Source organism: Microtus ochrogaster (genome assembly GCF_000317375.1).
Source record: "Microtus ochrogaster isolate Prairie Vole_2 chromosome 14 unlocalized genomic scaffold, MicOch1.0 chr14_random_2, whole genome shotgun sequence".
NCBI lineage: Eukaryota > Metazoa > Chordata > Mammalia > Rodentia > Cricetidae > Microtus > Microtus ochrogaster.
The window spans coordinates 15,474,100-15,489,029 of record NW_004949097.1 but is presented as its reverse complement, the minus strand read 5'-3'; the positions used below and the strand labels follow the sequence as shown (position 1 = coordinate 15,489,029).

Genomic DNA, 14,930 nt, shown 5'->3' with positions numbered 1-14,930 from the left:
AAACTTAGGTGCAAGCGAGCAAAGCAAAACAACTCACTCATGGGTTGGATCGGGTTTGAGAAGGGTAATGGACAGTATCAAAACGGGACTTTATTTAATGACTCATTAAAACTACAAGAACGAAATCTCTGCTGGAGAACTGACATCTTGTTTTGTATGTGTGTTTGGGGTGTGGGGAAGTGAATTTGCAGAAGTCGGTTGTCTTTAAGTGGTCTTGGAAATAAATACTCCAGCCAGGCCCTTAAAGATATAAAGACGAAATGGAAAGCTCACCTGCAAACAGAATTTAGGAAAGGTGAGGATGGGATAAATTAAGTGGATGTTTCCAAGACAACCCTCTCTGCCACCTCAAACTAGAAACAGCATTGGTGCCCGGATGCTGCAAAAGTCCCTTCCAGAACTTTCTGAGTTCTGCAGCGTCCTAAACGGGTGCGGTTGCTGAGGAAGAACCGCTCACCTTTACGCCTTTCGCGCCCTGCCACACCCCCACACGTCTCCTCCCTCCCCGGGGCGTTTGTTTACGTGACTTTGCGTAATAGTTAGGCACCGCCCCCCGCCCCTGCGGGGCCGCCGCATTTCCCGCGCCGCGCTGCTATTCCCCATAAAAGGACAATAGAGGCCGCGGGAGCGCGCGCGGACGCCCTGCCCTCTCCCCGCCCAGCCCGCGGCGCGCACGCGCCCGTATGCAAATCAGCTCGATTCAAGAGAATTTGGTCCCTGGGAGCCGCGCGTGCGCAGAGCGAAAGCGGAATCTACACCTCCGTCCGCGGTAGCAACTGAAGAACTGCTGGAGACAATCTTTCTGGACTCGGCGCAGGCGGAGGGAGTGCTTGCAGGGGGTTGGCCTGGTGCAATCCGCACCGTGGGGACGCTGCTGCGCGTGGAAGGTGAGTGATTCTAGCCGGGACAGTGGTGCAAAACTGTCTGCGAGGCTCCGCTTTTTCTGCGATTTTTCTTTCCTCCCTTTACCTCCCCCGCCTCCCTCCGTCCTTCCCATACACAAACACACAGGAAGTTTTGTCTTGGAGATGGCATTGCGTGGAGCGCTGTCCTCGTGCTCCGCGGACTCCGGATTCCTTTGTACAGAGGTGTTGGATGTGCGCGTCTTAATTGGGGAGGGTATTGGAGGTAAACCGAAAGTCAGGGTGTGGGGAAAGTGAGTGCAGCGTGGAAACGAACGGGCAGCGGCGGAGTTGCATCCACGCTGAAGGTGACAATGACTTTTCTCAGTAGTAGTGTCCCCCCCCCACCGACCCTAGAGCCGAGTCGGGGTCACGGAGCCCGTGTGGGCTCCGGCCGTGGTCTCGTGCGCCGCGGAGCCACCCGCATGTTGCACTCCCGCGGCGCTCGCGATGGTTTTGCACGCGGGTGCACAACAAAGCCGGAGCTCGGAAACTTAAACTTGCCACCGCCTGGAGCCGGCGGCCACGCGGGGCTAAGGGCAGCCGGCGAGGGCCAGCGCCGGGGCTGCGCGACGCACGCGGCGTGGCGTTGTTCGCCAAGTCCGCAGGGACTCGTCTGCGACAATGAGCGCGCAGCACGCGGTCCCTTGCACTCGGGCCGGCGCCAGCGGTCTCTGCAGCCCCGAAGTTCGCCGCCGGTCTGGTCACCTGTAGCGTGGGTGCGGGCGTCACGCGAGGGGGGAACCGTGCCCCGCGCGCGGATCCCAGTCGTTCGGATGGAGGCGGCGACACAGTCCGCTGCAGGAGGCACCCAACTCTTTTTCCTTTTTTTGTGTGTGTGCGCGCGTGTGTGTGGGCTCCACCTGACAAGCCACGTGCTCGGGGCCGCGGCCGGTCTGCGTCCCTGAGTGTCCGGCTCGCCGTGAGCCTGGGACTGCGGCCGCCGTCGGGGCCGTCGGGAGCTGGACAATGTGATTTCCTGGTGATGGCGTCTTGCCAGTTTCCAAAGCACAGCGAAAGTCGCCAACTCGCGGCGTGCGCGCGGCGGGGCAGCTCCGGGCGTTCCTGACGGAGGACTCGGCAAAAGTTTGGCCCCGGGGGCCGGCGGCCGAGGACGCCCGAGCTCTCCCGGGGGCCTCGCGCGCGGGGTCCCTGTCGCCCCGACGCCGCCGGACAACAAAGGGCCGCGTGTGCCCGAGCGGCGCGGGCCGGGCGGGGCGCGGGGCGGCTTTTGTCCCTCGGGTCCTCTCGGAAACTTCAGCGGCGGCACAACTGGCGAGCCAGTGTCCGTGGGGGCGCCCCGGCCCCGCGGGTCACCGATGTGGCGCGATGGAGCGCGGCTCGGCGGGGCGCACGCGTGGCCCGAGCTCGGGGGAGGCACGGAGGCCGCGTCTGGGAGGTCCGTGCATCCGCCTTTGAAGTGGAACTGTTGCCATGTTTGAATTACGTCAGGCCGAGCGTGCGGAGCGGCCCGGGAGCGGAGGCGCGGCCTTCGGGCGGCGCCGGCGGGGCGCGCGGGCCGTTGTTCCGCGCAGGTGAGGGCGGCGGGGGGCGCGTGGGGCCCGGCAGCCCCGCGCTCCGCACGCCTTCGTGGAGTGGACCTCCGCGCCCTGCCCCCGGACCTCCGACTACACGCGCGGAAGTTTCTGGGCTCCGGGAAGTGGCGGCTGAGGAACTAGGGGTGCGTGCCGTGCCGCCTTTGTGTGTTTACACGTGGGGCGAGCGGCGAAGCGCAGGGCAGGTTTGGCAGGGCGGCTTTCAGACGCGGTGCACTGTGTTCTGGTGACCAGCACCCCAGCCCGCCTCTTGTTTTTATTTTATTCTCACCTTCCATTACGGCAGGTGATGGATGACTGCAGAGACAGACGCTAACCGACCACCCCCACACCTCCCGCACCCATGTTAGGAGTTCCTTCCTTGTAGGCTCTTCTCCTATGTCGCCCCATGTTTTGTAAAGATTCAGGCAACTTTTGCCTTCTTTTAGTAAGAGATAGACGTGCAGCTTGTTATTAGCAGTGTACCGAAAGCACCTGCTTTTGATTTTGAACTGAAGTTTACCAGACTTGAAAATAATTTTTAGTGATCTGTACTGCAAAACTGAACACGTTTAAATTGCCCACTCTTAAGAGAAGGTCTGGAATTCCCTTTGGAGTCCGCAAAGCAAAGAAGAGTATCAAGTACTCAAGGGATGATTCGGAGGATGTTTTGTGTTTTGGCATTGAGAAATACAGGACACACAGTTCTCAGAGATGACCTTGAGGGCTTCTGAATTGGGGAGTCGGCTCTGTCAGTGCTGGGAGGAGGCGCTGGAGCTGGAGTGGCTTCACAGTCCCTGGGAACTGGGTTGACCTTCGGGTTACCCCTCTTAGACATTTTTTTTAACCTAACTTTTTTGGTATGTGGCTCCAGGCATAGCTCAAAAATTATGCTGGTTTGACACATGGATGCTTCTTTGGTATTTGGGGTTTGCCTGCAGTCTAGACTTCGCCAACGCGGTATCTGCTGCTGCTTTCCTATTTCTCCGGTGTCTCAGTGACTTTGTTAGCATCTAGGTGTGGCATTGACTGGGAAATAACGTTAAATGCCCCACGTGCGCTATACAAATTGAAATCAGTTTTTTTCCTGTTTATTGTTTTGTTATTAGAGAAACACATTGCCACCACACAAATTGAAATCAGTTCTTTCCTGTTTATTGTTTTGTTATTAGGGAAACTGCATTCCTTTCACGTTTTGGTTGACCAGGTTAACAATACTGAAAAAGCATCTTGGTGCTTTTTTTCCCTAAGTGATTAGAGAAAGCACGTCAAGAAAATGAAAAGCCTTGGATGTTATAGCCTTAACTTTCTTTTGGGTGACTTCTGGGACACTTTGCAAACATTTGACCTGTTTTTTCTTTTGTTTGGAAGACTAGGAAAGTCAACACACCATGTAGAACTAAACTGAACTATTCTGTTCTTATAATCGAATGATGTCTGTAAAAGAGACTTTAATGAGTTAAGAGAAAAATAAAAGCAAGGTCTTGACTCCCTTCTTGTGTTGTTTTTGTGGGTGGTTGGAGATTTTAAAGAGCATTTGAGCATTTATTTGTATCTGCATTCTTGAGGCCAGAGGGCTACTTGGAGGAGTTGGGTATCTCCACCACAGTAGTTTCGGGATCACATTCAGGTAGGTGGTCAGGCTTTATTGACTGAGACAACTTGCTAGCCCTGTTTTGGTCTTTTGAGACAGGGTTTTTGCTTTAGCTTTGGAGCCTGTACTGTAGACCAGGCTGGCCTCTAGAACTCACAGAGATCCACCTGCCTCTGCCTCCTGAGTGCTGAGATTAAAGGCTTTGCCCGGCAGTAGCCGTGTTTTAAACACCCACCCCCAAAACTTGGTATGCTTGTGTTTTGAACCCCATGTTTAACACATGTTACATAAGTGTTGTACCACTGTGCTGCCTCCACAACTATAAAATAACTAACTCCTCCGGCGAGGGGCATTCTTTGTGTTCTGGAATTCTCTGTAGATCCGGCTGGCCTCGAACTCAAATCTGCCTGCCTCTGTCTCCTGAGTGCTAGGATTAAACGCGTGTGCCACCACCATCCGGCTGAAATAAACATTTAAAAGGAAAAAAGTGTTCTTTTTTTCTTCTTTACAAAGACTTTATTTTTATGTGCTTTGTCATTTTGCCTGCGTGTATGTCTGAGGGTCCTGCCCCCCAGAACCTGGACTTGCAGAGGCGTACCATTGTGAGCTGCCTTTGTGGGTGCTGTGAATTGAACTGGGGTCTCTTGGAAGAGCAGCCCCTTAGCTGCTGAGCCATCTCTCCAACCTCAATGGAAAAATCTTAAGCTAGCTTCCTAAGGCTGCTTGCTTTGAGAACAGTTAACTTTCTACGGCAAGCCCCATAGCCGTTGCTTTAGAACTATGTCCTCTTGGCGGTAGAGTTGGCTTGCTTGCTGCTCTAACTGAAGGCCTGAATTGGGATCCCAGCACCTGTAAGTCAACCTTCAAGAGATCCAGCGGGTCTCTCCTGGCAGCCCCTGTGGGCACCCTCACTCTTGTGCTAACACCACATGGACATAATACACATAGTTTATAACAAATCTTTTAAACATTTGAGCCATCTTTCAACTCCCGAAAGACAATTAAAAAAAAAAATCACGCACACCCCCCCTCCCGCAACCAGAGATGGTAAGACTGGGAAGAAAGGTAACACATTCAGAAGTTTCTGGGATTAAAAAATGCCTAGGATGGGGGCCGAATGCACCTTTTAAATATTTAATCCCAGCACTTAGGCAGAGGTTTACAGGAAGGATATCTGAGTTTGAGGCCAGCCTGGGCTATCCATCCAGCTCCAGGGCAGCCAAGGCTACCCAGAGAGACCCTGTAGGAAAAGAATGCCTAAAGTGGGAAGCAGCAATCCTTTGGTTCACTTTGTCCAGTTTTTCCTTGTGGTAATGGCACTGACACCTGTGTTGACAGTGACCGCTATGTGGGTAGTAAGTATCTTACATATGGCAGTAAGTTGCTTTCCCCAGAGAAGCAGTTAGTGCTGAGTGGGAAAAGTGGGTGCTTGGTCCCTTCCCCCACCACCAGAAACCAGTTCTGGGAAGACACTGCCCTCAACTTCTGTTTGCCCTTCCAGATCTGATTCAACCATTTTACATCAAAAAGCCCGGTGAATACCTAGTAAATGTCATCACTTTGTTCCTGATTTCTCTACAGCCCTTCCCTGCGAGTCCCTGCACTTTGCATTCTTTGCAGATTTAAATTGGAAATACTAAGTAAGAATTGGGTTCTTAGAAATATGAAAAATTTTGGTAGTGTAGGAATAAATCCAAACATCTAGTCCAAAAAGAAAGGCATTTGTTTTCCAGGTGAGGAGGCTGTCTTTGTCCACCAGGAATACAAAGGCTACAGGCCACAGATACTTGTTATTACAGATATTTTGTTCTAGCACAAGAGTTGAAACCTAAGCTAAAGCCAGCCGGGCGGTGGTGGCGCACGCCCTTAATCCCAGCACTCGGGAGGCAGAGGCAGGCGGATCTCTTGTGAGTTCGAGACCAGCCTGGTCTACAGAGCTAGTTCCAGGACAGGCTCCAAAGCCACAGAGAAAAAGAACAGCCAGGGCTACACAGAGAAACCTTGTCTCAAAAACCAAAACAATATTGAAATGATGAGGGGCTAGAGAGATGACTCAAAAGTTAAGTGCACTTGAGACTTCAGAAGGTCTGAGTTCAGTGCACATAACTGCCCGCAACTCCAGCTCCTCCATGGAGGCCTTCTAAGGCCTCCCTGGGTTCCCACACAGAATATGTTCACACATGTAGATGCACATGAATACAATTTAAATATGTTTTAAGAGAGTAAAGACGTGGAAGATTTTGTGAGTAAACTCCCCTGGATGAGGGATGGAAAGGAAGCCATCTCAGACAGAAACACCAGCCCGAGCGCTGGAGTGGCTAGTGATCAGAGATGATTTGGCCCTCCTTGAATACCAGTATTGAAATTGTGAGCAGCTGGTAGGCATGGCTAGATCCCGAAAAGCTTTGAATTTCTTGCCAAGGGGTTCAGAGCTTAGCCTGCAGCCAGAGTTGGTACCCTGGATGGATGATTAATATTTGAGCTGTAGGAAGATAACCCCTTTGGAGAAGTCAGTCGTTACAAAGACAGGTACAGGAGGTAAGGGAAACAGCATAAGGAGAGAGCATGAGTAAGAGATCAGAATTTGTGTTGCTGTGGATCATAACCAAGGAAGCGGACACTGAACAACAGATTTGAAGGGGCAATAATAATATCATCTGTGTGGGGCATTTAAAGGTTAGAATGGTTTTGGTAGTCACTTGGCCAGATTGTTCTCCAGAGCAAAAGGAAGAAACTGGTTCAGGTCGGGGATATTGAAGAATTTCCCGAGAATGGACTAGTCCAAAACTAATGGGAAAATGAAATGTTGAGGGTGAGTGGAAGAGAGAGAAGAGCTGGCGTTAAAACAAAACTGTCATTTAGAAGTGTAGCTTACTGGATGCAGTTCCATCCTGTCCAGTGTGTTGGTGTGAAATATTTGAGAGTTGGGATTTAGCCTTATTTTAAGATGACATCGAAGTTTAGGAATGTTTCTGAAGTTTGAGTCTGGTGTGTGTGTGTGTATCTGTCTGTCTGCCTGCCTGCCTGTTATCCCTACTTAACTTTTTGTTAAGAGTGGATTACTTATGATCTTCCTTATGACACTCCCCACCCCATAAGTTTCACTTTTCAACGGAGTAGAAAACATTCAGCTGAATTCCTAGGATATATATCTGGGACTATAAAAGTTTGTTTCAGTAATGTGCAGCTCTTAACCACATTCAAGAAAAAAAAAATGTACCCTGGTGTTTTCATGTACTTGGCAAGAAGTGAGATTTCACTTTAATGTTATCAAAGAGCCCTTAGAATTAGGAGCAATTTTTTTTTTGTTTTTTTTTCGGGGCATGGTTTGTCTGTAGCCTTGGCTGTCCTTGGACTCATAATGTAGGTCAGGCTGGCCTTGAACTCAGAGATCTGCCTACCCCTGAGTTCTGAGATTAAAGGTGTGTGCCACCATGTTTTCTCTTTTTTTCTAAAAAGATTTTTATTTATGTCTAAGCGTGTTTATGCATTGGGGTATGTGCACATGAGTACAAGTATTTCTCTAGCCCCCTAACGTCCAGCAATTTCTTCATTGTGAAGAACTGGTAGATAACCTTTTTACCATTTACTGTATGGTTAAATAAATTCTGTGACAGAATTGCCTCTTAAAGCTTACAAAGATCCCGGCCCTTCCTACATTTCTCTTAATCTAGAATTAGGTGGTACCGTTATTTTTCCCTTTATGTTGCACAAATGGGCAGAACTAGCTTTTGTTGTTTTTGAATACCATCTAAATTCCAGAGGCCTGGGTTTGTGATTTATTTTTTAACCTGTGCTGCCATAGTGGAAGACTTTTTTTTTTTTTTTTAATGAGTTTGGACCCCTTTCTTACAAAGTGAGTTTTAGGCTCTGCCAAGTTCAACCACAGTTGGAAATGCTGAGGCATATGGCTTCTTAGAGATGGAGCTCTCCGCAAACAAGTGGAGTCTACAACCTCATACTCAGCCTCCAGGCAAATTAAAATCCATCACTTTAAAAAGTGTTGAAGTAAATTTGAAAGCTTTAATGCAGATACCTAGAAGAAGAGGGAGGAAACAATATTAGTCTATTGCTCTCCTCTTTCCCTAGGCACTGATGCAATGTGTTCCATTGTTGGTGAATTCTGCAGCCAAGTGGCCTAGCAGTGGGAGAAACAAAACGCTTCTTCTGTTGCCCCTTTGTGAAGGGTGTTGCTCCAGTTACACTTGGTTTCTGTGGGCACAGCATTGACTAAACAGCCCGTGTTACCAGTTGCAGCAACTTGGGGATCCCCATACCATGTGGTCACCAGTGGGTTTTTATGTGGTTTTTCCCGTTTTCCTTTTCTGTTTTAAAAGTTGTCTTTGGATTTTTTTCTTGGGTCCGTTTCTTTTGTCCATAGCTGTTTTGTTACTTTACACGGGTTATTCTGTTGTCCTGTTGTATCTTGCAGTAGAGTGGGTTGTCTAACAGGTAGGTATCTTTCCATCTGTTTTGTTTGCTTTGTTTGTTGTTTTTTTTTTTTTTTTTTTTCAAGACAGGGTTTCTCTGTGTAGTTCTGGCTGTCCTGGAACTCTTGTAGACCAGGCTGTCTTAGAACTCAAATCCTCCCTCCTGCCTCTGTATATCTGCCTCCCAAGCACTAATATTAAAGGCATGTGCCACCACGGCCCAGCTCCGTCTGTTAGGTTTTTAAGAAATTTACTCAAGCTCTCTGCCTTTTGGGTTCTTGAGGTGAATGAAGGGGTAATAATAATAACATCTGGGTTGTGGTGCTCGTGGTTAAGAATAGGTAGCTTGTAGAAGAGAATAAAGCAAAAGTCAGTTTCATGTTTGCATTCTCTAGAGGGACACCATTATTTTCTATATAATTTATACTTTATGACCTAAAATGAAAGTGTTTTGCAGTGCACAACAGGCTCCGGCATATTACTTTATTGTAGCTATAGACAGAATCCGTATATTTAAAAGTGGGATTGGTTCACCGTGTCTGGTGCAAATAACAGCTTACTTTTGACTATTTTTCATAATTTTACCTATGGCTGGAGGGGGGCTGGGTACTAACCTGAGTCCTTGATTTTTGCTTTTCCTTCTTTTTGTTTCTGCTTTAAAGCCTTGACCTGTTTCAGGGACTGCTTTTTACCATCTTTGTGACTGGATGCGATGATGCTTTTGACCCTTTCCCCAGACGCTGAGCCTTCCTCTCTTTTATTATTTGAGACACCAGTGAAGGTGAACAGAAAAGATGCTTTTTCTTGTTTTTATTATGGTGTGTGTTTGTGTGTGTGTGTTTGTTTGTTTGTGCCCCACGTGTGTGCCTGGTGCCTAAAGAGACCAAGGGAGGGTGTTTTCTCTCCTAGAACTGGAGTTAAAGATGGTTGTGTGCCACCATGTAAGTGCTAGGAATTGAACTGCCGAGCCATCTCTCCAGCTCCTCTTTGTGGAGGAACTACCCTGGAGCTCTCTGTGTATGGTGATACTGATCTTGAGCTTCAGCATATTCTGCTTCTGTGCTCTAAATGCTGTAGCCACAAAGTGTGTGTGTAGGGAGGTGCTGTGCACATGAGTGTGTAGTGGAGGCCCCTTGAAGCAGAAATTATAGGAGGTCATGAGCCCACCCTCCTGAATGCTGAGAACAAGAGGTCCCCTGAGCCATCTCTCCAATTTAGCCTGTACCTTTCATATGGGAGATTGGCTTGCTTTTTTTGTTGTTTGATTTTTATTTATTGAGCATAGTATTTATAGCGACTCGTCCTATAATCCTAGATATTTATACAAGGAAGTTGTAAGAAGGTGTGTGTGTGTTGAATGAATACATTATTGCTATTAACTATTTAATTGTGGAATAAATTGAAATCATAGCTTGTGGTTTCTGTTTGTTCTCCATGCATTTATGACTTTCAGATGCGATTTGTGTGCCGTAAGATTTACTATTATGCTTGTAGTTCTGTGGTTTTAGGTACTTAGTTTGTCGTCACCACCACTGTCTATAACTGTAGGAAATAAATTACAGTTTTGAGTCCTTTTTTTAAAAATATTTATTTGTTGTGTATACAATATTCTGTCTGTGTGTATGTCTGCAGGCCAGAAAAGGGCACCAGACTTCATTACAGGTGGTTGTGAGCCACCATGTGGTTGCCGGGAATTGAACTCAGGACCTTTGGAAGAGCAGGCAATGCTCTTAACCACTGAGCCATCTTTCCAGCCCCCAGTTTTGAGTCCTTTTTAACTTCAATTTTCTCCTGTCCCTCAGACACACTCTTACAGATGAGATTGTGCAGTGTCTGTTCTGCTGACCTGCAGTGGACTTATCCCTCAGTCAGGAGGCAGGTGATTGCCTCTGCACAATGGTGTGGTGAGAGAACGCTCCCAGTACAGATAAGCGCATAGCTGACCAAGCTGTTTGAGCAAGTAGGGCAGTTCCAGAGGAACTACCTACTGTTTTACAAAGGTGGGACTTGGAAAGAAGAAAACAGCCACCAGGTTTCTTGAAATACCAGAAATGTCAAAATCACAACCAAACTGCCAGATTTACACACCACCTTTCTCGGATATAACCTGATTTGAGGTGGGGCTGTGCTGTGTCTGGCTTCACTACAGAGACTGATAGGATGTTTTGGTTTGAACATAAGTGACTCCACAGATCTTATGAAAATATGTTCAGTTAGTTCACAGGGCTCCCCAAATCTTAAAGTGGTTAAATACAAACCACTGCTTAGCCGGCGGTGGTGGCGCACGCCTTTAATCCCAGCACTCAGGAGGCAGAAGCAGGCGGATCTCTGAGTTCGAGGCCAGCCTGGTGTAAAGAGCTAGTTCCAGGACAGGCTCCAAAGCAACACAGAGAAACCCTGTCTCGAAAAACAAAACAAAACAAAAAAAAACCAAGCCACTACTTAAGGAGGCCGCTGTAAGCAAGGAGAGCAATGAACACCCCTGTGGTTTACTGTAGATTTTCCGGTTCCTCTTAAGGGCATGGGGGAGCTAGGAAGGGGATTTAAAGGCTAAGTGGTGGTCGTCCAGTAAGAGACAACTTGGATGCTTGCTTTGTTTTTCACAGCTCTGTCTAGAACAGGATGGACCCTGGGTTTCTGCTCCCACCCCTCCCTTGTTCAAGGCAAAGCTAGCCCACAGGAATGTGGCGGACTGTGAAGTCTTGACGGGCTGATGGGTTGCTTTTGTGTCTGTCTTCACGATTCAGTACTGGCCATAGCATTTCAGTTTGTCAGTGTGGCAAGTGGACCAGACTGGCTTCTTGGCAAATCCAGTCTTGAAGGCAGCTAGCCTCCCAGCTTAGAGACCGCGTGGGTGCCCTGTAGTTTTGGCGTGGTGGGGGTAGAGTTTGTACACTGCCAGCTTGGAGCTTTGTTGTGTACTTCCTTTGTCCTTGCTCGAAGAGGCTGAAGTTTCCTAGCGCTATTGATGATTGTAAGAGGAACTGTGGACTTTTAACCTTGATGGCAAGGGTGTTTAGAGAACAAACAGGGATATACGCGGCTGCTTTCTTGAGTCTTGTCATTTGATAATGTTTTGGCTAATGTGGCATGACCGTTTGCTTGGGAGGACATTTTCTTGTGAGTTCAGGTTCAGAGAAAAAGCCTCATCTTAAGTCTCGTTCTTCAGGGTTTTTGTATTATGTAGAGTATTTTTCTCTCTTCTAATGGTCTAGCTACTTGGTTTTTCTGTCTTAACAGTTTTTGCAGGTAACTGTTAGTTCAGACTTAGTAACTGAAATAAGTGTGTTAGTGGCCTTATTCATCCATCTTTGTCTGCTTTCTGTACAAAGAAAACGCCGGGAAACACGGGATTAACAGTTGCCTGTTTAGCTGGATGTGGTGACACAGGCAGAGGCAGGCAGTTTTCTGAGTTCAAAGCCAGCCTAGACTACAGAGTGAGTTCCAGGACAACCAGGGCTACGCAGAGAAACCCTGTGTCCAAAACAAAAACAAACTCAAGATACACATGCCTCTGGATATTTGGTTACCTGTGAGCCTCTGTACTCTGCTGTGGTCCACTGACCAGCACTGGGCTCAGGCCAGACATGAACTAGTGGCAGGAGGAAAATCTCATTGTACTTGTAAATATATTATAATATAATATAAGCATGGTCTGTCGTTATAAATTCCAGCATTGTATGTGCAAAGAGAATTGTACTCTTTTTCTCTTTCTTTGCATGATGTTTTGTGGTAATTGGTAGTTGGGTGTACACCTCCTGTAGTTGAGTTGGTCCATTGAGGTTTAGTTTAAGTTTCCATGTTTATTTTCCCTCCACTTGGCAGATCAAGCTGACCTTGAACCCGCGGCAGTCCTGCCTCAGTGTCCCTAATGCTGCTGAGATTGCAGGCATGGGCCTTCATGCCCATCATTCATTGCCTTTTGTGTCCCCTAATCCAGATCTGCTGAAGTTGACTTAGATGAGGAGTCTCACTGGCCTCCAACCTAAAGATAGTTTTTACCTTCCTTAGTAGCGGGATTTTGACCAGAGGAGTTAATTCCACTCATTAGTGCATGGGGACATCATTTCTAAACTCTAAGGTTGGGTTTCTGTGATTTTCATATCTTCCTTTCAGCTCAAGCTGATAAATTTCCCATCTAACCCCCGCTTCCATAGAGCACGGTTGATGCGTGGAGTTTCTTGTGTCTTGATGAACGCATACAACTTTCCTAGGGTGGAGTTGCATTAATAATACAAAGGCACAAGATACCAAAATTGTTATGAAGTTTTAGTCACATTCTTAATGGCGTGTGTATGCAGGGAGGCACAGTGAAAGGAAATGCCAACGTGACTGACCACTCCATTCTCTGATTAATGTTTTTATGTGGATATGAGAGATAACAGCCAGAGGCATCTGGAAGAGTACAGAGCAGAGGGAGAAGGTAGATTGAACATGGCCCGCAAACTGGGCATGGCCAGGGTTCTGTAAGAGAAGGGAGAATAAGCAGAGATAGGGAGAATAGAGAGCATAGCTCAGCTATAAGGATGAGTAGTTGGGGGAGGGAAAACCTTGAGCTGGAGGGAGTTAGGGTAAAAGAGGTGAGAAGGGCGAGTGTGAAACCTAGCAAATACTTGTGATGCTGAGGGACCCTGGAGCCCAAAATGGGCTTGCTGATAGGGGCCATGTTCCTGGAGGATGTGGTATAGTTAGTTGTTAGGGTATGTAATTTAAGAAAGATTCTGTCCTCTTTCTAGAATATTTGCCAGGAGAAACAAAGGAGGTGGTGGGTGTAGCTAGCCAGGCATTTCTGCGTGTTCTGTGTCCTGGCCCTGGTACTATGGAGTATCAGATCTGGGGAGCCCTTCTAGTTTGTTTGACTTGGGGGTACGGTGGATGGAACAGAGGGAAGTCCTTGCATGGTTTGTCCATTGCCCTCACAAAAGCTGTGTCAATCTCCTTGTCCTTACAGCTGTTGCTCAGAAGAGAAGATGTTTGGTTTTCACAAGCCAAAGATGTACCGAAGTATAGAGGGTTGCTGTATCTGCAGAGCCAAGTCCTCCAGTTCACGGTTCACAGACAGCAAACGCTACGAAAAGGACTTCCAGAGCTGTTTTGGGTAAGATTACTTATGTTCCATTCTTAGAAGGAAAATAGTGAAAACTGTGTGGAAATATTTCCCCACGCAAAGCAAGGGGAACGATGTGCTAATCTCCAAAAACACCCATTTTTTAATATCTGGTTAGTAAGGATTCCATGCTCTTAAAATGATACGATCCTGACAGCTTACCCTGCCTAATTAGTTGTGAAGTCTTTTATGGTTCCAATTAAACTGTAGGATGTATAAGTAAATTTTCAAAATGTATCCTTATTCTCTTACCAGTAGTGGGCCTCCAGTGCTGTTTCTACGTTGTGTTTATACGTTTTAACTTGCTGAGGAGGATGATAGCATTATACTTAATGTTCTGTCCTGAAATTTACCAGGGAATGGTACCGGGGTATCTTTTCAGCGGATACCTAGATGAAATAAAATATTTAATGTTGAACCACTTCCTAAGATAGAAGATAGTACGCCTGAGAGAGCGCGCATTTGCATGAGATTGATTTTGCTTGATTGCATGTGCACTTGGTTTTCCATACAGGGTTTCTCTGCCCGCCTCCTGAGTGCTGGGATTAAAGGCATGCATCACCACTGTTTGAATGTGAACATTTGAGTGCTTGTATGTGCTGTGATTCATGCTGGGCCGGGCAACCTTGGTGTTGATCCTTGCCTTAGAGATGGTCGTTCTATTTATTCCTTGCTTGTTAGGCCAGGCTAGCTGGCCTGTGAACTTCCAGAGATCCTCCTCTTTCCTCCTTTCTATTTATAATGAGAACTGGGATTACAGATGCACATGACCATGCTTGGTGTTGTTTTGTGTTGCACACCTCCACACCTGGCTTTATGTAAGTTCTGCATATTTGAACCCAGATCCTCCTGGAGTTTGTTCAGCGAGTGCTTTTTACCCACTGAGCCCCAGACCACACACCACTTTTTCTTTAAGCGCTTACTGATTGCTCATTGTTAGTTCTAGACTTAGACTTTGTCCTGCTGTTTTGTTTTTTGAGACTGGATGAACTTGCCGTGTAGGTAAGTTCTTGACTACTGGGATTGAAGGTGTGTGTGTGTTATACCTGGCCTCCTGTGTGTTTTTAAAGAGTGTGTATCATGCTAGCCCATGTTTTTCATAGTAGCCCGCCTGCCCCTACCTCCTGAATGCTGAGATTGTAGGGTCGCATCACCACAGCTCATACTTGGTACTCTTCAGTTTTAAATCTTGGGGCTGAAGGAATGGCTCAGCAGTTAAGAATACTTGCTGCTCTTGCAGGGATGGTGGAAATCCTAATCCTAATCTCTGGCACCAGGCATACACATGGTACACACGGATACACGTAAACATTAAATCTGATTTGAATCTTCTATCTTTCCCTCCCTCCCTCCCTCCCTCCC

General features: G+C 47.4%; 1 protein-coding gene across 1 annotated transcript in view; it reads left to right on the top strand.

The window, feature by feature from the left end:
• Window positions 1-712: 712 nt before the first annotated feature.
• The window catches only part of Sinhcaf (SIN3-HDAC complex associated factor), a 19,355-nt gene continuing 5,137 nt past the window's right edge, over window positions 713-14,930 (top strand). Inside the window, exons 1-2 of the mRNA XM_005364626.1 lie at window positions 713-887; window positions 13,413-13,559. Coding sequence (XP_005364683.1) covers window positions 13,432-13,559 — 128 coding nt within the window. The 5' untranslated portion in view covers window positions 713-887; window positions 13,413-13,431. The remainder of the gene's footprint in view (window positions 888-13,412; window positions 13,560-14,930) is intronic.